Raw genomic sequence first — 26,267 nt, forward strand, 5'->3', positions numbered from 1 at the left:
CCGAATTGAACAGTGTTGTAGAAAATTTATTTATTTTTTGCTTTGCTCTTTTTCTCTTTGAATTTCCGTTTGCAGATTTTTGGCACATTTGCTTTTAGGTAGAGGTAATAGCCTATTAGACACAAAAGTCCAGGAACCAGCAGGAGGCAGGCGATTGGGATCACATTGTCCATCACCTTCTTCCAATATGTCGATTTCACTAAAGTCACCAACTCGGTCTCAAACAGCAATACTGAGTCTCCTGAAATACAGAAAGCAAACTTTGAAACTCAGTCATATTTAGGATACGGCAGCATAAGCCATATGCAGTAATATAAAATACCAGTGGAATACAAAAGAGAAAGTCAGTCATAAATCCAAAGAGTAAAGTTTGTGCAGTTTGTTCATTATTTTGACCATGACCATGTACTCATTTGGCCCTCCTTTGTCCTCAAGTGAAACTCCTGCATCTCCTTCTCTGTTGAGCCAAACACTACTTGCCCTGTCAACAATGTATAACCGTGTAAAGCATAAGCTCTGAGCCTTTGAGCCTCTCCTAGCCCCTGTCCCACATTCTTGGGCAGGACACCAGAAATAGCTTGTGATTTTATAGGAGATCAGTCTGGCTTACAAGCTCTATCTCATGCGACATGGAATTGCTCCGTGGAAGGTTCCAAAATAAGACATCCGACACCACTGTCCCGTAGCCCCATGTCCTCACTGTGTTGATAGCAAAACTCTTCTAATATTCTCCTGCCCTTTTCAGAAGCACTTACCAGTCCTGCTGTCACTTCACTTTTTCCTCCTTTGTCCTTATCCATTATTCAACGTGTTTCAACATTTTTAGCTTTTGGCTAACCTTTTCCTCTTTTCAGTTGGTTTCTCAAATCAGTTTAACCAACCTTTCCTTTCTTGAGTTAACGGTGTAACTATAAACACAATTACGAAGCACCTAGATTAGCAGTATTTATTCCAATTGTAATCATTTCCATTAAAAGCACCATCTTCTGGAGTTCCCTGCCCAAAGGCAGGTCCGACCCACAGCCATCACCTCAGGGCAAGGAGGCAGGTCTCGAATCCACCCCAGCTGGACTGGAGATCGAACCTGATGCCGTTGGCATCAATCTAATCCACACAGGCCTCCCAGCCAACCAGCCCCCATAGGAGACTGAGTTGTTGTGGCATCACACACGTTTACGTACACGCACTATTACCGGCGCAGATGCGAAGGGCCTTTTCTGTTCTGTAGACTTCTATGACTCTATGCATGTTGTACATTGGAGTTAGAGGATCCAATTTCTTTCCATTACATGGCTCACCAGGAATCTCTCCCACACTTACAGCCTGCCATTGACGTATGGCGGAGAGATTTACAAGTTGATGCCTGTTTGGTCACATTAAGAATGCATCTTCCATGGCCATTAAGTCCTGGAGGGTACTTTAAGGCAGAAGCTCCAGGTTCAAGGCAGGGACGCTACCCACTGCACCATAAGACCTCCACTAAAGGCACTATATGCATGCAAAATTGTTGATTGAGGTTGCATTAAGTACCGCTATTAAAACAAAAAACTTACTTTGATCAAAGTTTAAAGTGTGCAGCTGAGATTGATGGGGAAGGAACCATCACAATTTGAGGAGAGTTTGTCTGACTTGCTGAAAATCAGGACAGGTGTCAAGAGTTAAAAGCAATGAACAAAGATTGAGTAAAAGGAGCAACTGCAACAAGGAAGCCACCTCAAGCCTGGACTGTACTTTTCACTGTACCTCGGTACCCGTGATAAATCCAAATCTAAAAGAAACTGGTCAGTCTGTCTGGCCTGATTCTAGTGTTGGAGGATAAGAGGGTGAAAGGCCAGCAGGCAGAAGGTTGACATGCCTGTCCTATTGGGTGAAGGAAACGGAGAGGAATGAGTTTAGAATTCGCCTTTTCCCTCCCTCAAAAAGAAACAAAAGAATACGTGCCTGGAATGGAAGGTGGAAAGCCGCGTTTCCCATACCCAAGGTTAGGCGGAATTGATAATTTCCTCTTCTCTCTGTAAGTAAAATGACTTCTTATCACTCTCTGCAAAAATATAATGACAGAGGGGGGAAAAAATGATCTACTCATCAAGGTATAGCTAGTAGGCAGATCGCAGCTTATGACTCAACCTTTGAAGCTTTGAGAAATCTTCCCACAAACTGGTGGACGTATACACCGAGATTGAAATGTGAACTGCCAGTGTTGGTGTTAGGCAGTCCCCATTTTGAAATGTGGAAACATTTCATTTCATCGGTCACCATGTATAGTCTGCTCAGTGTGGATGTGTCTTAAAGTACCGCACATCACCTAAGCAACATGGCCAGTGTGTTCTGCTTGATCCCACTTGTAAGGCAAGTATAACCCAAAATATCTTTTGAGCTGAAAAATTGAGGCCAACTCCAAATGCTGCCAAAGCATTTAGTAGCAAGCAAAATGTTGGGGGGTGTTGACTTATACACTGAATAATGACCTGGATGTGCATTTTGATGTCCAAAAACAGGGGTCATCTTATACGCCAGGTCAACTTATAAGCCGCAATTCATGTTATATATTGATTACTAATGAGCACAAGATTCATAGGTTTTCATGACCAATCCACCTATCTTGCACATCGATGGACTGTGGGAGGAAACCGGAGCACCCGGAGGAAACCCACGCAGACACTAGGAGAATGTGCAAACGCCACACAGACAGTCACCCAAGGTCGGAACCGAACCCGGATCCCTGCCGCTGTGAGGCAGCAGTGCTAACCACTGTGCCACCGTGCCGCCTAGTAAAACTGGTTTATTATCAATGTGTAACGGTCCTTGGTTTAATCCCCATCTCTGCTGAATGGGACTTTCAGCATGCTTAGGCGAGGAAGGGGAAACGGGTGGACTACAAATGCTGGGTGACGATGGTACTTGGTTCGAGTACCTGCCGTTACTCTAGGTTCATACACAAAGAGGAGGCACTCAATGGCGGTCAAATCCCATGAAATTGAACTGAACTCCACCAAGGTGGCAACAGCTTAGAAATAAACTGCCTACAAAATTTCAATCAAATAAAATCATCACAAAGATCATATGGTTTGGACAGTTAGACACCGAGTATAGGACACGTCCTTATACCAGCTGTAGTTATCAACTGGCTGTCACTTCAGGTGTCCTTCCTACAATATAAACTGTATGATAATTAAACTCATTGACAATCACTGATGTGTAATCACTACAGGATGCTATTATGGCAGTGTTATAACTTATAGTGGGGGAGGAGGGGGAGAGAAGAAACAAAAAACAATCAACCAGGTTTCCTTCTTTAGTTCTCTTTCTAGAAACCTCTGCTTAGTAGGTAAGCATGGAGGGAGGCTGGGAGTTTGACTGTAATATCACCCACAGTAAAACTGAAGGTGAACCTATTTCTAGACTCGTGAACTGTCCAGTGTCAGATGAAGAATGGGCAGTCGAGTGGACAACTGGAGGATTATTGGCGCCAGTTAGACTGCAGCCCAGCAAAAGAACTTGAGAGGACAGCAGGGGTGAGGGACAAAATCTTATCCAGAGACAGAATATCAGTAACATCTTGGAACTTGAAACTAATTAACATTACCGCATTTTACCTCAAATATTACTAATAACAGTCCCATTGACTTACCCAACACACATATCGAGGAGACCCTGTTCCAAACCTATCAATAGAAATAAAGTCAGATTCAAATTATTTTCAAACAAATTTGCACTAATAAGTTTCAGATTTGGAACAGTATGAAAATACCTGAATCAAAATGTGGCTCTTGATCTCAATGAAGATTTTTGTATATGGATTGAAGTCAACATTATTACTTTAGCGATAGTCAAAAGTTATAGTAGCAACAGGGACAAGTGATTGACTCATTCTTGGATCAATCTTTGTAACTATGTAGGATGCATTTCTTCAGCACAGTTTCATTCCGGCAGATCATGTCACATTTTACCTGGAATAACCTGCTTTCTGCCCAGTTCTACCACGAGAGGTTCTCGAATTAAGGAATTGTCAAACAAGGTCCCATCTTCCAGTTTACCCTGGGAAACACAGGAAGGGAAGAACACACGTCAACTCTCCAGTCCTTACATCCAGAGTGACTCATTCAGCAGTCCTTCAATGAGTACACTCCATCATTCAACAGTATCCCGCATTCAGTTATTTCTCTCTGCAATTCTGGGTAACCTCCTAACATTTGAAAATCACACCATAATCAACATAACCCCATTTAATCCAAAGTCAATACGCCAAAATAAATCAAGGGCGGGATTCTCTCATCCCGCGGCAGAGTGTCCATGCCGTTGTGTTTTACGACGATGTGAACGGGCCGCTCCCAGGACTAATTCTGGCCCCTACAGGGGCCAGCATGGCGCTGGAGTGGTTCACGCCGCTCCAGCTGCCGATCCCAGCGCGAACTGTGCGCCACGAGATATGCGCAGTGGCACCGGCGCCAACGTGAAGTGGCCTCCTTCAACGCACCGGCTCCGACACAACATGGCGCAGGGCTACAGGGGCCGGCGGGTAGGAAAGGAGGCCCCCAGTCAGAGAGGCTGGCCCGCCGATTGGTGGGCCCCGATCGCAGGCCAGGCCACATCGGAGCCCCCCCCCCCCCCCCCCCCCCGCCCCCCCCCCCCCCCCCGTCGCCGCCCCCCCCCCCCCCGGCTCAGGCGAGCATTTAAGATTAGTTTCTGTCTATTCACAACCTCTGGATATCCCAAAGCACTTTCCAGCCAATTAAGTAATTATTTGAAATGCAGACACTGTTGTAATGTATTTCAACATCTTATTGGCTTTTTTGATAATTATCTGTAAACATTTGCATCCTCCACCACCGACACACAGTGTCAGCCGTGTGTACCACCTACAGAATGCACGGCAGTAACTCCCTCCAGCACCGACAGTGTCAGCCGCGTGTACCATCTACAGAATACACGGCAGTAACTCCCTCCAGCACCGACACAGTGTCAGCCGCGTGTACCATCTACAGAATGCATAGCAGGAACTCGCCACGGTTCCTTCAATAGCACCTTCCAAACCTGCGACCGCTACCATCTGGAAGGACAAGAGCAGCAGATACATGGGAATATCACCAACTGCAAGTTCCTCTCCAATTCACACACACCCTGATTTGGAAATATATCGCTGTTCCTTCACTGTGGCTGGGTCAAAATCCTGGAACTCCGTCCCTAACTGCACAGTGGTGTACCTACACCACAGGGATTGCAGGGGTTCAAGAAGGCAACTCACCACCTCCTTTTGAAGGGAAATCAGGATAGGCAACAATGGCCACATCCAAAAGAATTAAGAAAATATGCACTGGTTGAATATTTTGAACACGGAGTTCCCTCGATCTCAAACTTTTAAGCATTGCTACTACCACATCATTTGCTGAGCAAATGCCTCGCTTATTTTCCCATCCTCTGGGCACTTGTCTATAATTAAATCAAGTTACTTGCACATTATTTTACCCAACTCACTGTAATTTCGGAGCTGCCTCCTCTGGCCCACCGCCCTTCCTAATTCGGTGACAGTAAATCTGGCCACTTTGCATTGAATTTCAGAACCCAGGCCATTTATATAGAAACATCTTTTTTTTGATGGGGGGGGGGGGGGGGGGGGGCTGCAAAAGCAGCGATTTAGCTACGAGTTTCAGAATTAAAAGGCAAATATACAAAGGAAAACAAATTAAACTATCAATTTCCTAAACGGAAATGTTGATTTGCTTCCCGTAAAGGTGCAGGGTGGAGATTCATTCATTCAGTGTAAGGTGCAGGGATAAAGTGTATCGAGGGTCGACATGTGTCGGTTTCACACACTGACGTGTCTATTTGTCACTTCCTCTGGATGCCTGATCACCGCGTTACAAACTTTTCCTCCTCCAGTCTGCCTCGTTTACCGTTAGTTTCCAAGTGGAAATGCAGCTCTTCTTAATACCTTCGCTGGAAACTGACGGGGGGGGGGGGGGGGGCGGGGATATCTGGTAGGTTAAGGAACTAATGCTGACGTGTTACCGCAACCAGAGCCCCCATCAGCCTCCAACCATGCAACAATTGGCATGTTTTTGGTTTTAAACACTGTACAAATCTCACAACACTTCGAATTTGCAGCTTTTAGCATTTGCTTTGTTTTTAGAAAAATAAACGTTGCAGTGTCTTACAGTGTAGTGGATGTGGAGCCTGTCTCCAACTGCCGACAGCTCGGGACAGTTTTCTGGTTTCAGCTGTTTTTTGTTTAAAAAAAAAAGAGGAAACATTTGAAATCAGAAGTGAACAGGCAGGCAACTGTGCTTCTTTATAGTTCTGAACTTTTAATGGTCCAGGAAAGACGCTTTTAAAATAAATCTTCTCACCAAGACTTCCACTTTAAGGTCTTGACCCTTTTCATCCTGGCTGGAGATTCCGTTCAATGAAAGAATTATCAGAAAAAGGAGCATAGCTCTGCTCATTCTGACCAGCAGACCGATTGAGTGAGTTAACAGTCAACACACCTGGATCACAACCTAATGCTTCCACGGCGTTGGAGACAAATTTTAGTCCTCCACTATCCCAGCAATCTTTAGAGCATAAGGACCGCCCAGCACCACTGGTGAATGGTTATTTTTCCTACACTCTACAAACAGTTGCAACTTCTAACTCAAGACACGTAAACGTTTCCCCTCCATCTGTCCAAATGTGGGGTCAAACCCTGCTTCTGAGCTCAAGGCTGAGGCTCCAGTGCAGAGGGAGTGCTGCTCTGTCGGAGGTGCAGCCGTTCCAAGGAGACTTTAAACCGAAGCCCCTGTCTGTCTTCTCGAGGATGTAAAATGACCTGTGTCACTATTTTAAGAACAGGGGAGTTCTCCCCAATGACTGACTCAAAGAATCATTTGACAAGATTTTTTTTACTGTACAAAGTAATCATCAGTAGACAACAAATACACTAAACTACAGAAGATATCCCCCCTTTACTTCCTAACACAACAGAAAACCCCACACCACGTTTATACACACTCTGCGGATTTTTAGTCTTTGCAGGAACCAGTTTAGTTACTCTCATCTTCTCAACAGGCTCGCTTCTCCATTTCGCTGAGTCATAACGTCTCATGTCCTTCAAAGATCGTTTCCCGGAGTCTTCAGATAATTCCCAAAGCGACTTCCAGTAGAAAGACCCACTCCTAGGGGTGCACATCACCAAAAATCTGTCCTGGTCCACCCACGCCGACGCTGCCACCAAGAAAGCACAACAGCGCCTATACTTCCTCAGGAAACTCGGCATGTCCACATTGACTCTTACCAACTTTTACAGATGCACCATAGAAAGCATCCTATTGGGCTGCATCACAGCCTGGTATGGCAACTGCTCGGCCCAGGACCGCAAGAAACTTCAGAGAGTCGTGAACACCGCCCAGTCCATCACACAAACCCGCCTCGCATCCATTGACTCCATCTACACCTCCCGCTGCCTGGGGAAAGCGGGCAGCATAATCAAAGACCCCTCCCCACCCGGCTTACTCACTCTTCCAACTTCCTCCATCGGGCAGGAGATACAGAAGTCTGAGAACACGCACAAACAGACTCAAAAACAGCTTCTTCCCCGCTGTTACCAGACTCCTAAACGACCCTCTTATGGACTGACCTCATTAACACTACACCCCTGTATGCTTCACCCGATGCCGGTGTCTATATATTTACATTGTGGACCTTGTGTTGCCCTATTATGTATTTTCTTTTAATTTTATTTTCATGTACTAAATGATCTGCTTGGACTGCTCGCAGAACAATACTCATCACTGTACCTCGGTACATGTGACAATAAACAAAATCCAATCCAGTGAATCTTTTTCCCAGCCACACCAGGACAAATCTTCAGGGGTCCTTAAATCTCCACGGGTCCCATTTCCTTGACCAGAGAATAAGCTCCCATCACCATCCTTCCTGGTGGCCAATAAAACATGCTTTCCTCTGCTGTTCACAAGAGGTGCTGTTTTCCTGTGTCTCTCCGGGAATCTCTCTCTGTTGAGAGTCTTGGAGCCAGTAGGTCTTCTGCCTTTTCCATTGCCTCCAGGTGTTAACAATTGGCACCTTGCTTTCAATAGGGCAGCACGGTAGCATAGTGGTTAGCACAGTTGCTTCACAGCGCTAGGGTCCCAGGTTCGATTCCCGGCTTGGGTCACTGTCTGTGCGGAGTCTGCACGTCCTCCCCGTGTCTGCGTGGGTTTCCTCCGGGTGCTCCGGTTTCCTCCCACAGTCCAAAGATGTGCGGGTTAGGTGGATTAGCCATGCTAAATTGTTCCGTAGTGTCCAAAAAATGTTAAGTGGGGTTACTGGGATAGGGTAGGTACGTGGGTTTCAGTAGGGTGCTCTTTGTAAGGGCCGGTGCAGACGTGATGGGCCGAATGGTCTCCTTCTGCGCTGTAAATTCTATGATTCTATAATACGGCTCGACCTGGAACCCCTTGTCGCCATAGCAATTAGGACTTGTTTCCAGGCAGAACATTTTACCTTAAATTAAAGGAGAGACATAACCACCTTATAAAACTTCACATTCATAATATTCTCAACGTGGCCTTACCATAAGTGTTAAAGTTTGGAATGTAATCAAATGTCCTTGAAATTAATTCTAGTTTGAGTAGCGTTGTTAACAGTAGCTTTGTGCTGTTACCAATACAAGTTGTGATTGTTACTGAGTTGCAACTGAGTCAGGGGCTACTCTGATCTCTGGGATAAAAACAAAAAGTGCTGGAAAAACTCAGCAGGTTTGGCAGCAAATGTGGAGAGAGAAACAAAGTTAATGTTTTGAGTCCAAAATGACTCTTTGGAACTGTGATATATGGGACCTTGTTTGCTTGTCTTCAAGTCCCAGAGCTTTTCTGTTTTTTAAAAATTTTTCCAATTAAGGGGGAATTTAGCGTGACCAATCCACCTACCGTGCACATCTTTGGGTTGTGGGGGTGAAACCCACGCAGACACAGGGAGAATGTGCAAACTCCACACGGGCAGTGACCCAGAGCCGGGATCAAACCCAGGTCTTCGCGCCGTGAGACAGTAGTGCTAACCCCTACGCCACTGTGCTGCCTCTCCCAGAGCTTTTCTTGAATTGGATCCAGTTTGCTTTGCTTCTCTCAGGAGTTAGTGTGGACAGTGGGTGAGTGACTGGTGTGCAATGTTGCTCTGTCAACTGGATGAAGCATGCTTGGTTCGCATCACTTACAGTCCCTGCTATTGTGTGTGTTTGGGTGGGCGGGGGGGGGGGGGGGGGGGGGGGGGGGGAAGAGAGAGAGAGAGAGAGAGAGAGAGAGAGAGAGAGATTTCCATCCCATCAGTCTGGAGTGAATCAGTTAGGTGCCCAGGTTTAAAGAACATCATTTCAACCCACTGTGGCACTCACCCTGGTCTAACTTTATAATCTGATCTGATGTAGCTGTTTGATTTGAATTCCAGAATTAGCTCCAAACAATACAGCGTTGGCCAATACAATATAAAATCTCAGCTGTGTACATAGTACAGTGAGATATTCACAAGTTATAAACTCACAACTTACACTGAAACCAAATCTTGCCACTTGAATTTTAGGAAAGAAACAAGGGAACACAATACATATCTGATATGGTCAGCAGCATCAAACTAGAAGAGACCAGAAGTGACTGAATGAAAGAGATGTAACAATAGGAGATAGAACACTCAAATAGACAGATTGCTTTTGCAATCGCCAAAGCTGCAAAGTTACTTACCTGACAAGTTACTGAGTCGAGTAGAATTTTAAGTATTGATTCTGATGGCATTAGGCTCAAAATTTCAAAAAGCTATTTCTTAAATCCACTCCAAATGATGCAATAATCGCGGCTAACACGGCCTAGAAATTACTCGGTAGGTCATACAGGCAGACAACTTTTTAGATGGTCAGTTGACATTAACTATTTTAGCTGAAGTAATTTAAGTACATTGAAGCCAAATAGGTTAACGTCTCCATTAAAATAAAGCATTGAAAAATGTCTTAAACATCTGGTAAACCATTCATCCCTTATCATCACGGTCTTGGAAGGCTTTCATATTTGATATTTGTTCACATTTCCAATTGTCTGAAGAGTATGTCCTACCGCATAGAATCACAGCTAATGAATGTACTGCTTTTGCCAAATGTATTTTTTTGCCCTTCTCTAAAGATTTTAGGTCGCTCCTTTCTGAGGTTCCTTCCAGACATGCGATAAACTACTCTTTGATAGATAGGGCCGTGTCAGTCTTGACATGTTCTCGAGCTAGCCATTAAGAAATTGTACACAAGGCACCCCACCCCAGCCGAGTGCTTCCTCTTCATGCTGTGGTTGAGGCCTATGCTTCCTGGCGAATGTCTTGTGAAACCAGATACAGCAACACAAAGGTTTAGGAAGTAACAAATGGAAAGATACTTCCACAAAGCTGATGTGAAAGGGCTGGTCTCATTCTTTTCTTTTAATAAAATTTAGTTTTTTTTAAAAAACCCAGTTTTAACTTCATGTTGAAATTAGCTTCGTTAAGTATCCTAAACTAGGATTCTACCTCCAGTTTATTCATTTTAAAACGGCGTATAAAAGAAGAATGTGCTGATACTGGAGGCACTTTCTTTCCAACTCGGTTCCAGCTCGAGGGCAGCAATGCAAGACAGAGCCGGAGGCTTCGACATTCACCGAGTGAAAAGCAGAAACTAATCCAGGATTAATGTCAGAGGTACAGAGAGAGGAAATGTCCCAGGAGGATTTAGGATGTTCAAAACTAATTTCGGATGGTCAAAAGAACTGTTTGAAAATGCAATTAAAATTGTACATTCTTGAACAGGACATACAAAAGGGGGAAAGCATTCTCCTGTCCGAGTTTCCTTGATGGGGGCGTTAACGTACCAAAGGGATGAGCTTCAATGGGAACTCCCCATCCTGACTTTTTTCATGTTCTTAATTGAATTATTTTAATTGAGAAGAAATGTACATGTTTGTCGCAGGTAAAATATTTTATTAGCTTCTCTGCAGTGTAGTCTGATCAATATGAGAGCCTGTATTTCTTGCCCTTTTCCAAACCTTTGTAATGATTGGGAGGTTCTTGCTGGAGGGCAGAGCAGGCAAACAATTAATTTGCAATCTTGGGAGGAGAAATACGGGAGGTATAATTCTGAACTAGTGAGAGATCAGATACTGAGTGAGATTTATGCATTTGCTTCCTCTTCACCCTCTTGCTCTGGTTGGAATTTCAAAACACCTCAGTCAGACATCATTTCACAAAGTGTAAACTTGTTGGAAACATTATCTTCTGCCATTGCACAGCGCTAGTCATACCTAAATCAGGGAAATAAATTTAGTTTGGGGGCTTTGCTACTGGTGTCAAAATAAAACCATGTCAAATGTTCTGATCTCCATCTGGAATCTTATCAAACCTCAAGTTATCAGAATCGAATCAGAGGGTGACGTCTTCTGAAAACGATCAGCCACGTTTAATTCATCCTTCATAGAGCCACAGAGTTCTTACAGTGCAGAAGGAGGGCATTCGGCCCATTGAGTCTGCACTGACCCTCCAAAAGAGCACCCAAACCCAGGCCCACACTCCTGCCCTATTCCCGTAACCCCACCTAACCTTCACATCTTTGGACACTAAGGGACAATTCCGCATGGCCAATGCACCTAACCTGGGAGGAAACCGGAGCACCCGGAAGAAACTCATGCAGACACGAGGAGAACGTGCAAACTCCACCCATACACCCAAGGCCAGAATTGAACCCGGGTCCCTGGTGCTGTGAGGTACCAGTGATAACCACTGTGCCACCGTGTGCCCCCCGCCCCCCCCCCCCCCCCCCCCTTGGGCCAGTGAAACAGCAAATAAACCTCAAATTTGACATGTCAGTAGATGTAACTGACTAAGATCAACCTGATTATTCAATCAGTCACTGGTGAGATTCCACCGAGGAAAGTTAATCACACTGAATTTACCGTACAGACCACAAGCCATTCAGGCCAACTGCTCCGTCATGTTTATGCTCCACAAAAGCTTCCTTCCACTTCTTCATCTCACCCTACGAGCATATCCTTCTACTCCTTTCTCCCGGCTGTATGTATTCTCCTTAAATAACATTTCCTGCAAGTTATCGAACACAAGATGTTGATCGAGTATACCAGGTCACGTGGGTCAGTTAACAGCACCATTCGTGTTTCAATAGGCCGCCAGTTGAGAGAGATATTGTGCTCTCCATTTCCTGAACTCTTCCTGAGTTAGCGAATAAAATCCTGCCAGGCAGCATACTGCCAAGAGGTGGCGACATTTCACCATAAGGATGGCAAGACAAAGTGCCACCCTCTGTGCATGGTGATATTCACTCTCTGCAAAATAAACATTTACAACAAAGGCAATGTCAGAAAATGAATGAATCCAGTCTATCCAGTATTCGACTCTAATATCACTGTACCCCTTCTGATGATTCATTTAAAGTTTGGGTTTAAATGTTAAGAATTGCGAACTTTATTCCGCTTGTGTTACTTGAACGAGGTTCTGAGCTCCGGAAACATGTCTCCCATTCTGTCATCACCATTCAAAAGCCTTGAGAAACGCATGACTCTTATTGGAAGTGATTTATTTTTCATGCTTCCCCTTTTCCAGAAGAATAATCTCTTGTTGGAAACGCGTTCTTTGGAGGACCGCGATTGATATTTCCTCTCACAGCCGCACAGAAGCTCCGAGCACAAGTCGCTGTGCAGCGATTTAACAGGGCCCAAAGCCCTTAAGTGAATAGACTGCGCACAACAAAAGGAGGGGATGCTGTTCAGCACCCAGGAATTTGGGGCTCATAAATACTTTGCATCCAGAATGCAGGCAGGTAAATACATTTTGTTCCCATGGTGTAAGCCTCCTATGGGTGGGGGGCAGAGGGAGCAATGCTTTAGCCAGTCTATCTAATGGGCACTCGGTCCAATCTAGTGACAGCTCAACCCAACCCAGCCGCCTGGACAGACACACACTCTTGGCATCGCCGAAGCTGCATGCAATTAAAGTTTCCACTTTTCGTTTCAGTATTATTCGCCGAGAGTTGTAGGAATTCGAAATAATTATGCCGAAATGTCGGACTTTTATTCGGAACCGTTCTCCAAACTTTATTGGAACAGTGATCTCAGAACTTTACCTGGAACCTTGGAATTTCTTGATGAAGAAAGACAAGATCCATCTCATTCGCCTTCTGCCGTCCTGGTGGTTGTATGAATAACTCTCTCTCTCTCCCTCCCCCGTTGTGTTTGAGTCCTCTCTCAAACTCACACAGATAAAATGACAGCTGCTGTTATCATTTAGAATACTTTGCAAAACATAATCACAATTATACAGTCCCAAATTCTGAAACTGTTGCATACAACAAAGAAATAACTTGAGTATGGTGAGATTGGAGTCAAAATGATTTACATGAGCAGCAAGGATCGATCAAATCATTTACCGAAAAATGGACCAAGCCAATAATCCAAATTTTCACAGGAGTCTTCAGCAGCAGCTGTTCCTGCATTCGAGGATGATGGCCACTCAGGGTGGTGAGTTTCTGTCATGTGTTTTCATCTGAATGAACAGACTGATTCTCCACCCACGGACCTTCGAGAACATGGGCCAGGAAGTCCCATGAGCAGTGGGACCAGGAGTGCAGGATTTGCTTCCTTTTCTTTCCTTCTCTCTTGCTGCTCTGCCTCATTGTTAAGACGTTTGGAGTGAAGGCCTGATGCAGCTTGATGGGACAGGTTGTCACCATTTTGAACGATTTCTCCTCCCAGTTATTCATTTCAATGCTTCAAGGAGAGTGTTAGAGTGTGTTTGAAGTGTTTTCTTTGTCCCTCCCTGGAAGGCTGGCCATTTGAGAATTGAGAAAACAGGACGCGGTGGGACAGCCGCTTTTTGGGCACCGGGACTGTGTCCAGCTCACTGAAGTTCATTTTGCAGGAGTGCTGTCCGAATGCTTGTGGTGCTGGCTTCAAGGAGGACACGAGCATTTGTTCGACCGTCCCCCATTGAACCCGGAGGATGTGATGGAGGCACTGCTGATGGAAGTTCCCTGGTTGAAGCCTGCAAGGGACTTTCTTTAACGTGGGGACCTTGGGGCATGCCGTCATTGACTTTGACAGGTTGGTGGCCAGATTTTGGTGACACGCCAAATCACAAAGACCAGGCCCACCGGTGAGGCAAACTCTTCCTTCGCTTGTTCTGCCATTGAGGACTTTTTGGACTGCACTTTGGCTGGCACCTCCCCCCGACCTTGCCGCCACGGGTGACTACCAGGAGTAAGATGCTCCCAACGACACTGCTCAAGTCATCAGAATACACAAGCCTCACCGTCACATCAGGGTGATGCTCCATGGGGAAGGCTTCTGAAAGAAAACTTACTTTTCTTTGTGAATCTATACCCCTAGATCGCTTTGCTCCCCCTCGCCCCCTCCACTCCATTTAACATTTTCCAAGTATGTGGCCTCCTTACGCATTACCACGGGATGCACACTTACCTGTTTTGGAACCCATTTCCACAGCGGTTCTGCAAGTTTATCGGTATTTTATTTTGTTGCAGATTTTTTCCAGTAATAACTATGCCAATAATTACAATAACCTGCATTTATAAAGTGCCTCCAACATTGTAACACAACCCAAAAACCCCAGTTGCCGTGATCTGCACATTTTGAAATGGTACTTCTGATTCCAGAGCCCAAATTGTTTAAGTGAATAAAGAGCAATAGGCCCAGTGGCTACAGAGTGGTCTCTTAACTGGCATTCCTCCCTCAACCCCAAATGATTCACTTCCATTGTGTCGGAGAGACCTTGCTGTTGGCAAAATGGCTGCTGTGCTTGCTTGCACAATAGCGATTGCACTCCAAATCACCCTATGTAGGGCTCAGAGACACTGGGAGAAGGGATAAGATCGTATGTAAATACTTCCCTTTTCTTCTTCTATAAATAACGTCATGGTAGCTAGTTTACAAAATAAGCATTAAGCACCCTCCCGCTGATTGAAAAACCTTTTGTCAGAGATGTCTCTAAATAAGCATGTAGGAATGTGAATCGCCACTTTGGAATGACAAAATTATAGAATGGAATAAATGAAACCTGCTTTTGGAGCTCGCTCCGTGATTAGTAGTAAACCCAAATCATTTCTGCTGAATTGAGAAGCTCCATTTTTAAAATCAATACAGACATTTAAGCAACGTCAGAATACTCGAGATCTGCAACTCACTGGAAATGTCTTGGGAAAGTCAGAGGGGTGTTGGCGAGCTCTGCATCTATGGTAACAAGAGGAATCTGGACAATTCTTCACAGGCACTGCTGCTGTCTCTGATGCCAGTCTTCATTCTTTTGTGCACTTCTTCCTCGATTAAAGAAAATGCAGTGTTTCCCCACTCTCCCTGCTTACATACCACTGTCAGTTGCTGTGCATTTGAAAAGACAGAATGGCTAAATCCTCTCATGATTTAATGTGATTACTGCCTGGGTCAACACTGTTGTGACATGTGATGTGGAGAGGTTGTACAGGGAACAATGTGAACAGGCTGAAAGTGAGAGAGACAGACAGATGAGTGATGACTCCCTGAATAGGCCAGAGACGGGAATGGCTCCCAAAACCCCTGTTCAGTCTCTTGTGGCTTGTACCAGGGAGGGTGGAAACGGGCACCACTGGGACCCAACAGCTGATCAAGGAAACCCTCGGTGCGACAGCTTTGCAACACTCCCGTCACTCATCGGCAAAGCGAGCTGGATTAGCAGAGAATGGGATTAGCGGAGTCGAGAGCCCAAAGAGAGGTTTCCGGTTTACTCAGCCCTGCTCCTCAAGGTTAGCTTTATCTAACCCCCCAGTCACGCTGTGCTAATGTGCACACAGCAGTGAGAACCAGCCGAGCAAACTAAAGCCGTAATCCTTTCTCCTTGGAATTAAACAGTTAGATAAATGACTCGGCCCCAGTGAAGTCCAGACAATTCCATCACTACCCACTGTTGGTGCTGACGAGCTGCTGAGGGGAAGCCAGTGGTAGACGGAGCTCTGGAAAGAAGAATAACATTGAGAGAGGAAAATGGGGGATCATCCGCATGGGCAGCGGTGGGCGTCAGGAGTTGGTGGAATCACAAATGGAAAATATGTCCAATGGATAGAGTGTTGGACAGCTGTAAAATGGCAAGTGACCGTAACTGAAAGGAGTATCGTTCTTGAACAACACTGGCACCTGAACAAGGTTTTACCTGAGAATGGAAGGCATGTGGGACACAAGACTAGGAGAATGTTTTTCTTCTGCAAAAAATGACCAAATGGTAGCAGATCCCTGATGCCACAGTAAAGGATATCATGGGTGGAAATATTTTGGGATGGAAATATTTCTGGGGAGACAGGGGGAGGAGCAAGATAGCCCCAGTTGAACGACCTCCCACTTTGTGGCTCATTTACCTGTTTGTTGGCAAAGACGAGTAGAACAGCATCTCGCAATTCATCCTCTGCATCAGTTCCTCACGTGCCTCGTACACACGTTCTCGGTCATTACTGTCTGCGACAAATATCAAATAAAAAGGAAGTGAACGACAGACAGTTAATATTCCTCTACTCTCATCCTCTTCTGCATACCAATTTCTTGGCCAAGGGCGGGAATTAACTTTCCTTCAAGCCTCTCTCCATTCGTCACCAGGAGGCCATGAGTTAAGATGCACAATTGTTTCTATTCAACCCAAAAATGAAAAGGACGAAGAACTTGCCATGAAGGGAATGGCCTTCCCAAGGCCGTCAGATAACATGCCAATGAGTGGCATTAGTACCAAGACCCTTCATTTGGCGCATCAGTAAGCAGATGAATTTGATACGAACAGTTGAACATTACACAACTGGCATCTTATTAAAAAGTGTGTGGATGTGTATGTGAGTTGGGGTCAGAAAGAGAAAGGAGAAAATATACAAAATACTCCTTGCTTCAACTTTCTGCGATTATTTTATTACTGCAATTGGTTAGTTTAAAATAAATGGGTTAATGTTGGCATTGGAATAATGCTGATGGTACAATCCAGGTTTTAGTGTCCAACTTACAATGCCTACCTTTCCACTCAGTAACCACCTGAAAAGGCATAGGGGCCAGAAAGCAATCCAACGGATGGGCGGTTTTATGGAGTCACTCATTGACAGACTCAGCAAGAGTGTCCCTCCATGCTGACAGCCCTTTCTTATCTTTGCTCCCTCCAATAAAGGGGGGAGCCACTAAAACCATAAAGAGGCGAGGACTTTCAGGGTGGCAATGGAGCTGTTTTGTGAAATTTCTGCTCCTGAAGGTGAAGAAAGTTAGTGCAGGAGAGCTGAGCACTTTCTATGCCTGGCATCCAAGGGGCGGTGTTGAACCAGCCAAATTTGCTGCATTACAACAGCTCAATGGTACTTCATTGGCTGTGAAGATTTTTGGAAATCCTGAGGTCATAAAAGTCACGATGTAACTGCAAGTCTTCCTTTTAAAAAAAATTATTTCCATCACCAACACCATTTATTTCCACCACTACAATACTGCTCACCTCTAGCGCCAATTAGCATACCTCCAAAAGCCACATCCCTGCTTTTGTCAACTCCTGACTCAATTACTCCAATCCTACACTCTCACCCTCTCCAAAGTCCAACTTGCTGAAAATTCTTATCCTGTCCCATTCGAACATGGTCTTCATTAGGTTTCTCCATGGATAATGTCCCACTCCCAGTTCTATTCCCCCCCCCCCCCCGCATAATATTCCATTCCTCTTACATTAGCCCATTGTGGCAGAACTTTAGAGAACCTTGTGCCTATTCCCTGGAATTCTCTCTCCAAATCTCTTCACAACTCACTTTTTTGAAGACAAGTACCAAAACCCATCTCCTTGACCTGACTTTCAGTTCGTTCTGCTGACCTCTCCTTTACTGGCTCGCCACTTTTAGAAGTAGAATTCTTCAAGCGATAGCGAGTAGGATAGATAAAGGGAACCAGTAGATGTAATATACTTGGCTTTCCAAAAAGCGTTCAATAAGCACCGCATAAAAAGCTACTGAATAAGATAAGTACCCATGGTACTGGGGTAGGAAATGAGCATGGATAGAGGATTGGCTAACTAAGAAACCAGAGATTTGGGATGAGGGACATTTTCAGGATGGCAAACTGTAACTGGTGGAGTGCCACAGGGATCAGTGCTGGGGCCACAATATATATATATATATATATATATATTTTAAATTTCAGAGTACCCAATTCTTTTTTGCAAATTAAGATGCAATTTAGCATTGTCAATCCACCTACCCTACACATCTTTGCATTATATAGAAAATAGAAAAATACAGCACAGAACAGGCCCTTCGGCCCACGATGTTGTGCCGAACCTTTGTCCTAGATTAATCATAGATTATCATTGAATTTACAGTGCAGAAGGAGGCCATTCGGCCCATTGAGTCTGCACCGGCTCTTGGAAAGAGCACCCTACCCAAAGTCAACACCTCCACCCAACACTAAGGGCAATTTTGGACACTAAGGGCAATTTATCATGGCCAATCCACCTAACCTGCACATCTTTGGACTGTGGGAGGAAACCGGAGCACCCGGAGGAAACCCACGCAGACACGGGCAGGATGTGCAGACTTCGCACAGACAGTGACCCAAGCCGGAATCGAACCTGGGACCCTGGAGCTGTGAAGCAATTGTGCTATCCACAATGCTACCGTGCTGCCCTTAAGAACAAATAAATCTACACTATATCATTTTACCTTAATCCATGTACCTATCCAATAGCTGCTTGAAGGTCCCTAATGTTTCCGACTCAACTACTTCCACAGGCAGTACATTCCATGCCCCCACTACTCTCTGGGTAAAGAACCTACCTCTGACATCCCCCCTATATCTTCCACCATTCACCTTAAATTTATGTCCCCTTGTAATGGTTTGTTCCACCCGGGGAAAAAGTCTCTGACTGTCTATTCTATCTATTCCCCTGATCATCTTATAAACCTCTATCAAGTCGCCCCTCATCCTTCTCCGTTCTAATGAGAAAAGGCCTAGCACCCTCAACCTTTCCTCGTAAGACCTACTCTCCATTCCAGGCAACATCCTGGTAAATCTCCTTTGCACCTTCTCCAAAGCTTCCACATCCTTCCTAAAATGAGGCGACCAGAACTGGGGGTGGGATCCACGCAGACACTGGGAGAATGTGCAAACTCCACACGGACAGTGACCCGGATTGAACCCGGATCCTCGGCGCCGTGAGGCAGCAGTGCTAACCACTGCAGATAATAGGGAAGGCAAATGGAATGTTGGCCTTTATTTCAAAGGGAATGGAGTATAAAAATAGGGAAGTCTTACAAGCCACTAGTTAGACCACACCTGGAATATCGTGAACAGTTTTGGTACCTTTATCTGGATGCAGCTCAGAAAAGGTTCACTAAGTTGATCCCAGGTATGGAGGGAATTTCTTATGAGGAGAGGTTGAGTAGGTTGGGCCTGTCCTCATTGGGGTTTAGAAGAATGAGAGGTGACCTTATTGAGACATATCGGATTCTCAGGGGGGTTTGACAGGGTCGATGCTGAGAGGTTGTTTCCTCTTGTGGGAGAGTCTAGGACCAGAGGGCATCATCTCAGAGTGAGGGGTCGCCCATTTCAGACAGAGATGAGGAGGAATTTCTCAGAGGGGAGTGAATCTGTGGAATTCTTTACCGCAGAGAGCTGTAGAGGCTGGGACATTAACTATGTTCAAGGCTGAGACAGACAGATTTTTAATCAGTAAGAGAATCAAGGGTTATGGGGATAAGGCGGGAAAGTGGAGTTGAGGATCATAATTGGGAGTGCAATGTAGGTTTACAAAAAAAGATATTTGGACTACAGGGGTAAAGTTAAGAGGATTACACAAATTAAGCCTGTTTTTGCTAGAATTCAGAAGGTTAAGGGGTGATCTGATCGAAGTCATCAAGATATTAACAGAAAAAGACAGGGTAGATAAAGATAAACTATTCCACTGGTTGGAGATTCTAAAACTAGGGGAGGCATAGTCTAAAGATTAGGGCCAGACCGTTCAGGAGCGATGTTAGGAAGAACCTCTTCACTCAAAGTGTGGTAGAGGTTTGGAATTCTCTCCCACAAACTGCAGGTGAAGCTAGAACAGTTAAGTTTAAATCTGAGATAGATAGATTTTTGTTAAGCAAATATATTAAGGGATATGGGTCAAAGGCAGGTATATGGAGTTAGATCACATATCAGCCATGATCCCATTGAATGACGAAGCAGACTTGATAGTCCGAATGGCCTCCTCCTGCTCCGACATCTTATGGTCACTTGTTATTCTGACATACGTCTTTGAAGTGCTGTGGGATTTTCTTAACATCAAAGTTGCTGCTGTTCTGTGTTCTCATTGGATGGGCTGCTGTACCTAACTTATCAAGTGACATTGACCTGCAGCACATTACAAACCACGAGCATCTCTCTTCAGGACAACAAAGAACACATATGTCAGTATTCTGAGAATTCAAATTACAGAAATAATTTGTGACTCAAGTGACAAGTTGCACAGGTACACATGCAATCCACGAGCTGTGGTATCTAATGTGCAATTAAAGCTTTTCTAAACATGCATTCCTTACATGGTCATTAGGTGGGAAACATTGATTCTCCGTTTATCAGAAGGGCAGCTCTGCTTAATCTAGGCTAAATGTAATGTGAGGTGCTTTGGAAAACGGCAAAAGTAGCACGTTAAAAATTCAGCTTTTACTGTTATTATTATAAAATTACAAATACCTTAATAAAATGTTTTTTGAAAAAAAAACTCATCTTTTTACAAATACAAGCAACTCGACACTACTAAAATAGCTGGAGTGCACTTCTTCCACGTCTATTCAAAATGATTTCAACAGGCTTTATAGAATACAACACAGAAGGCGACCATGAGGCCCATTGCATCTGTGCCAGCACTTTGGAAGGAATTTCTAGTACAGTCCCAATTGCACACTGGCAGAGCATCCTTCACAGGAAGACAGTAAGTAAATGATAAACTGACATTTGGAAAGAATAATCTCTCAGCATCCATTCAGTTAATTTTCTTAGATGCACACAAGTGAACATAACCACAGATTGTGCTCCTTCGCAGTCTCATATTGCAGGTGTCATCGCACTGAATAATCTCGCTTAAATATGCTGCAGTCAATACTGAATGAACGCTTCAGAACTGCTTTTTCGCTACCAAACTGCTCTCAACTTAATCGTACATTATAGTCACTGTGCCTGGTGGTGACATTCACTATCCGTTCCACAAGGAAAGAACCTCAAGACATTGTAACGCTTGTTCAGCTACCTCCAGCTCACACATTCAGCCCAAATCACGATATTTAAACTGAAGTGGAAAATTTTGCAGATAATAATAAAGGAATCAAAGAGCGTTGGTCAATGATCAGATGTCCTCAAATTCTATTACATACCTAATGATGTGGACTGCAAATAGCAGACAGGCAGGGGCCAATCAAAGCAATCCATTTAAAATAATAGAGGAGCAATTAGAACGAGCTTCAAAAAAAATGTAACGCTCATGACAACCTTGAAAACCTATATCATTTTTCAATGAAAGCACTTTAAAAAAAATCAATTTTCGATTGAATGACTTTCAAATGTTGGTGACCTTCAGAGCAGCAAATTCTGCACCGTGAAAACAATGAGGAGACAGATGACTGCTCCTTCCATTTACAGACATGTTCATATTGGCTATTGGTTAGCGATGCAAATCTTTCTGGAGTTTGGGTCGACTCTTACCAACTTAATCCACAGCAGGGTGAGCCAGACAGCAGACATCAGTACAACAGTGGCTCCAGTCTGAAAACAGATTGTTGAGCTATTAGATTTCAGAAATCACAGGCTAGGAATCGCACTTTGGGCACAATTGTTGATCCAGATGCAAACCACACCCATTGGTCACGTTTGCATTCAAAGCTTATTTGCAATGGAGATCAATTGGGGAGTGAGGCACTGCGGAGGGTAAACGGGACCTCCTCTTGTGCAAGGATGAGCCTGATACAGTTTAAGGTGGTGCACAGGGTGCATATGACTCGGGCGAGAATGAGTGGGTTCTTTCAGGGGGTATCAGATGAGTGCGAGAGGTGTGGGCGGGGGCCAGCGAATCATGCGCACATGTTTTGGGGTTGTGAAAAATTGGGAAGATTCTGGGCGGGAGTGTTCGCGGTCCTAGCCAGGATAGTGGAGGAGGGAGTGGACCCGGACCCTTTGGTGGCGATATCTGGGGTTTCAGAGAAGCCGGAGGAGGAAGGCCGATATCTTGGCCTTCGCCTCTCTGATTGCACGGCGATGAATTTTGCTGGAGTGGCGGTCGGCATCGCCACCGGGGGTAGCAGCATGGTTGGGTGACCTGTATGACTTCCTGCGGATAGAGAAGATAAAGTATGAGTTCAGGGGCTCAGCAGGGGAGTTTGAGAAAAGGTGGGGGATGTTTGTGACCGTGTTTGAGGAGCTGTCCGTCGCGGGGGTGGGGGTGGGAGGGGTGAAAAAGGAGGAAAATCTGTACAGACTGTATAGTTGATTGTTGGGAAGAATGTTTCCCGATGTGTTTATTTGCTGTCACCTACTTTGATACAAGTTTGAATAAAATGCGTTTAAAAAAAAAACTTATTTGCATACAGAATGTAAAATCTCCACAAATCAGCACAATTGGGGAGCGTTTTAAAACACAAATTTTAAAAAATGGTGTTCCAATATATTTTAAAAAATATTTCAGCCATTATTTGTAGAATCTGATGAATACGGCCAAAAATGGATCGATTGATCACACAAATGTTGTGTCAATCCACCACCTGTGGATAACCTGATTTTAAATGCAAATGGTCTTTAAAAATATACAGAATCATTTGCTACTTATATTGGTTACATTAATCACTTTTTAGTAAGATAGAAACGTACACGCTAAAGCTTTTATAACGTGCCTATTAGTGTCCTTCCTTCTAAAACAAAGCTTAAGTTTTGGCCCCTCCTTGACAGTTTGCAAATTGAGTGCAATGAGCAGAAACTTGCAATGATTCATTCATCCTGGGGACTTGGCCAGTGAATTAGGAGCGGGAGTAGGCCACTCAGCCCCTCTAGCCTGCTTCGCCATTCAGTAAGATCATGGCTCATCTTTTTAAAATCAATTTAGAGTACCCAATTATTTCTTTCCAATTAAGGGGCAATTTAGCGTGGCCAATCCACCTACCCTGCACATGTTTGGGTTGTGGGGGCGAAACATGCAGACATGGTGAGAATGTGCAAACTCCACACTGACAGTGACCCAGAGCCGGGATCGAACCTGGGACCGCGGCGCCGTGAGGCAGCAGTGCTAACCACTGCACCACTGAGCCGCCCTAAGATCATGGCTGATCTGTTTGTGTTTCAAATTCCTCATCTACCCCAGCTCCTAGTGTGACGATTATTAAACTGCTGCAAAAGATTGAGGAAACGGAATGTAATTTACACTTAAAATTCCACAATTTTCTTGCGCTGGTTTCGCTGATCTTCAACGAATTGCACAGGGCACGTAAAAAGTGCACTCGAGCGGACACTCCAGGTCCACATCTGGGGATTAATCCTACTAATACATTTGGAATTGAGCAATACATCGCGGTGTATTGTGACAAACAATTTTAATCACAAGTTATCACAATTGCATTTTGCCCAGATAGGCTTGGAGGCACCCCACAGGTCCTTTAAGGTGGATCACGGGAATCAATACTTCTTTAAAACATCATTCAAGAGAACTAAACCACTAAGTTACGAAAGGGATAGTCAATCTAAATGGCAACCCACAATTATTAACAAAACTCATGACTGCTTTTTATTGCTAAAAACAAAAGACATCAGGACAATTCGCAAAAGTACCAAATTGCAATGGGAACAACAATTTCTACTGCCCGAGTGAAGATTTGTTGGAAAGTTGACTCTGCTTAGTAGAGACAGCGTCATGCAGAATGCACCAATTAACTGCCAAGTTTTGTTTAAATTCAAACCAGGCAAGTTGACTCTGATTGGTCACGGTATTGCCCTGGGGAATGAACCAGGGAATGGCTGTCACCTATTGTTTAGTTGGTGCATCTGGGAAACTTCTATAACACAGGGAGCAATGATGCAGTCCACCAGGCAAATTTTGTTGCAATTCCATCAGCAGTACCATTTCTCAGAAATAGTGGAATTATTTTTTAAATCTGCTCGGGCATACTAATTTAACACAAAACTAATGGCGATGGCACACTTTCCTGCCAGCATGCAAATGTTGTGCAATTATCCCAACATGGTTTGCAGCAGTAAATCCTGAAGATCAGTTTTGCTGTTGTATGGATCACTTCAAAGAAAACACAATTGTTTTAACTTGGTTTTATTGCAGGGTTACATGAAATTTCTTTTCATTCCACTCTGCTGACCATGGTGGGCTGTAAATGGCATTTCTGTTGCGCTGAGCCCCAACTCTTAAACCCACTGAATTACCTAATTGGGAAGGGGCTCCACTCCCATAATGTTGAAATGATATGTGACCTGCAGCAACATGTTTTCTTTTCAGTCGACCCAAGGTCAAGGCAGGGAGCCTGGAATGTGCTACTGGCCTGGGAGAGCAGCAGCATTATGTTTGCGCTCTCCAGCCACAAATTTAGGGCAGCACAAGTGGATAGCACTGTGGCTTCACAGCACCAGGGTCCCAGGTTCGATTCCCTGCTGGGTCACTGTCTGTGCGGAGTCTGCACGTTCTCCCCGTGTCTGCGTGGGTTTCCTCCGGGTGCTCCGGTTTCCTCCCACAGTCCAAAGACATGCAGGTTAGGTGGATTGGCTATGATAAATTGCCCCTTAGTGTCCAAAAAAGGTTAGGAGGGGTTACGGGGATAGGGTGGAAGTGAGGGCTTAAGTGGGTCGGTGCAGACTCGATGGGCCGAATGGCCTCCTTCGGCACTGTATGTTCTATGTCTGAATGATTCCCAACTCTGCCTGTAATCTGACCACTTGTGGCTGAAGGCCACAATGCAGTAATATCTCGATCTCAAGGCCTTGTTTCCATTCAGGAGGCACCAATATTCTGGAGCTATTTACGCATCGAGTGGAATACACAAGGTTGGGTGCAGACTGCAATGGCTGTTAACCTATCCCACTGCTGCCCACAAGGAAGAAAATCCTCCCCGTGATGTTGCTGCAAGTGAGAGAAAGGCACTTTGCTGTGGCACAGCCTCATCCTTTGTTTTAGAGCAGAATCCAGGAGTCTGCTGCCTCAATTTAAGGCTGCCATTGCCACAGCTCCCTCTCTTTCAATTCTCCAGCTGCAAGTCTCCCGAATTTCGCATCATCGTCTGACCCCAGGAGAAAGTCTCTATGCTGATGAAAGGGCGAGTGACACAGATACGAAAGACTGTGCAGCCTTGGCTAGAGGCAGAGGGGGCCAATCATTTTCGTGCTCTAGCCTCCGTAGCTGTTACTGATTGGTGGAAGAAAGGAGCCGTGTCTACAGTAAGGGTCAAGGTGGAGAGCAGCTATGCTCTGGTTACTCAGTTAAGTATTGCAGCAGGAGGGAACACTGAAGTTGGCATTGGCCCATTAGAATGCAGGCACCAACAACCAAAGCACAGAATCTCCCAGGCAGCTATTGACTGGTCCTTACGCAGAGTGAGCTACTGGATAGCAGCGATTTCCCCCTCACACAGACCACACTCTTCCCACCAGGAATCCCCTTCCAGTGTTTATTCATTTGTGTTAAAGAGAGAGTGCATGTGAAAAAGAGAGCTTCGATACTTTGCCCTTTTTGATGCCAGGCAGCTGGCTGGGTGTCATAGAATTTACAGTGCAGAAGGAGGCCATTCAGCACATCGGGTCTGCACCGGCCCTTGGAAAAAGCAGTCCACCCCGCCCAACCTTTTTTGGACACTAAGGGCAATTTAGTGTAGCCAATCCACCTAACTTTCACATCTTTGGACTGTGGGAGGAAACCGGAGCACCCGGAGGAAACCCACGCAGACACGGGGAGAACGTGCAGACTCCGCACAGACAGTGACTCAAGCCGGGAATCAAACCCGGGACCCTGGAGCTGTGAAGCATCTGTGCTAACCCGTGCTACCGTGCTGTCCTGGCTCAGCAGTTGATGAGAATGTCACAAAGTAACTGGGCACCTGAACAATCTATAGAACGTTTCTGACAAGCAAACTTTGCTCGAAGGTCCATGAGGCACAAGTTGACAATGAGCCCAAAGTAAACTTACCTACTACCACCTAAAGTAACTGCAATTTGAGTCTGCAGCAAACTTCTCGCCCCTCTCACAAGATTTGTGCCACTGGTTTGTCGTGCAAT

The 26,267-nt window shown here is 44.9% G+C and overlaps 1 protein-coding gene across 5 annotated transcripts; it reads right to left on the reverse strand.

The window, feature by feature from the left end:
- Window positions 1-5: 5 nt before the first annotated feature.
- On the reverse strand, window positions 6-21,779 carry fkbp11 (FKBP prolyl isomerase 11). Of its 5 annotated transcripts, XM_072493828.1 has the most exons (7): window positions 21,717-21,779; window positions 16,385-16,481; window positions 6,156-6,218; window positions 3,951-4,038; window positions 3,632-3,665; window positions 1,942-2,012; window positions 6-241 (listed from the first exon to the last, which is right to left on the reverse strand). In XM_072493828.1, exons 5-7 carry the CDS (start codon window positions 3,640-3,642, stop codon window positions 27-29), a joined length of 297 nt encoding a protein of 98 aa, XP_072349929.1. In that variant the 5' UTR covers window positions 3,643-3,665; window positions 3,951-4,038; window positions 6,156-6,218; window positions 16,385-16,481; window positions 21,717-21,779; the 3' UTR covers window positions 6-26. The 5 variants fall into 5 exon arrangements, with proteins under 5 accessions (XP_072349929.1, XP_072349926.1, XP_072349928.1 ...); XM_072493825.1 differs by lacking the exons at window positions 16,385-16,481; window positions 21,717-21,779 and adding an exon at window positions 6,348-8,132; XM_072493827.1 differs by lacking the exons at window positions 6,156-6,218; window positions 16,385-16,481; window positions 21,717-21,779 and adding an exon at window positions 12,111-12,314.
- Between the last annotated feature and the right edge of the window lie 4,488 nt (window positions 21,780-26,267).

Source organism: Scyliorhinus torazame, chromosome X (assembly GCF_047496885.1).
Source record: "Scyliorhinus torazame isolate Kashiwa2021f chromosome X, sScyTor2.1, whole genome shotgun sequence".
Classification (NCBI taxonomy): domain Eukaryota; kingdom Metazoa; phylum Chordata; class Chondrichthyes; order Carcharhiniformes; family Scyliorhinidae; genus Scyliorhinus; species Scyliorhinus torazame.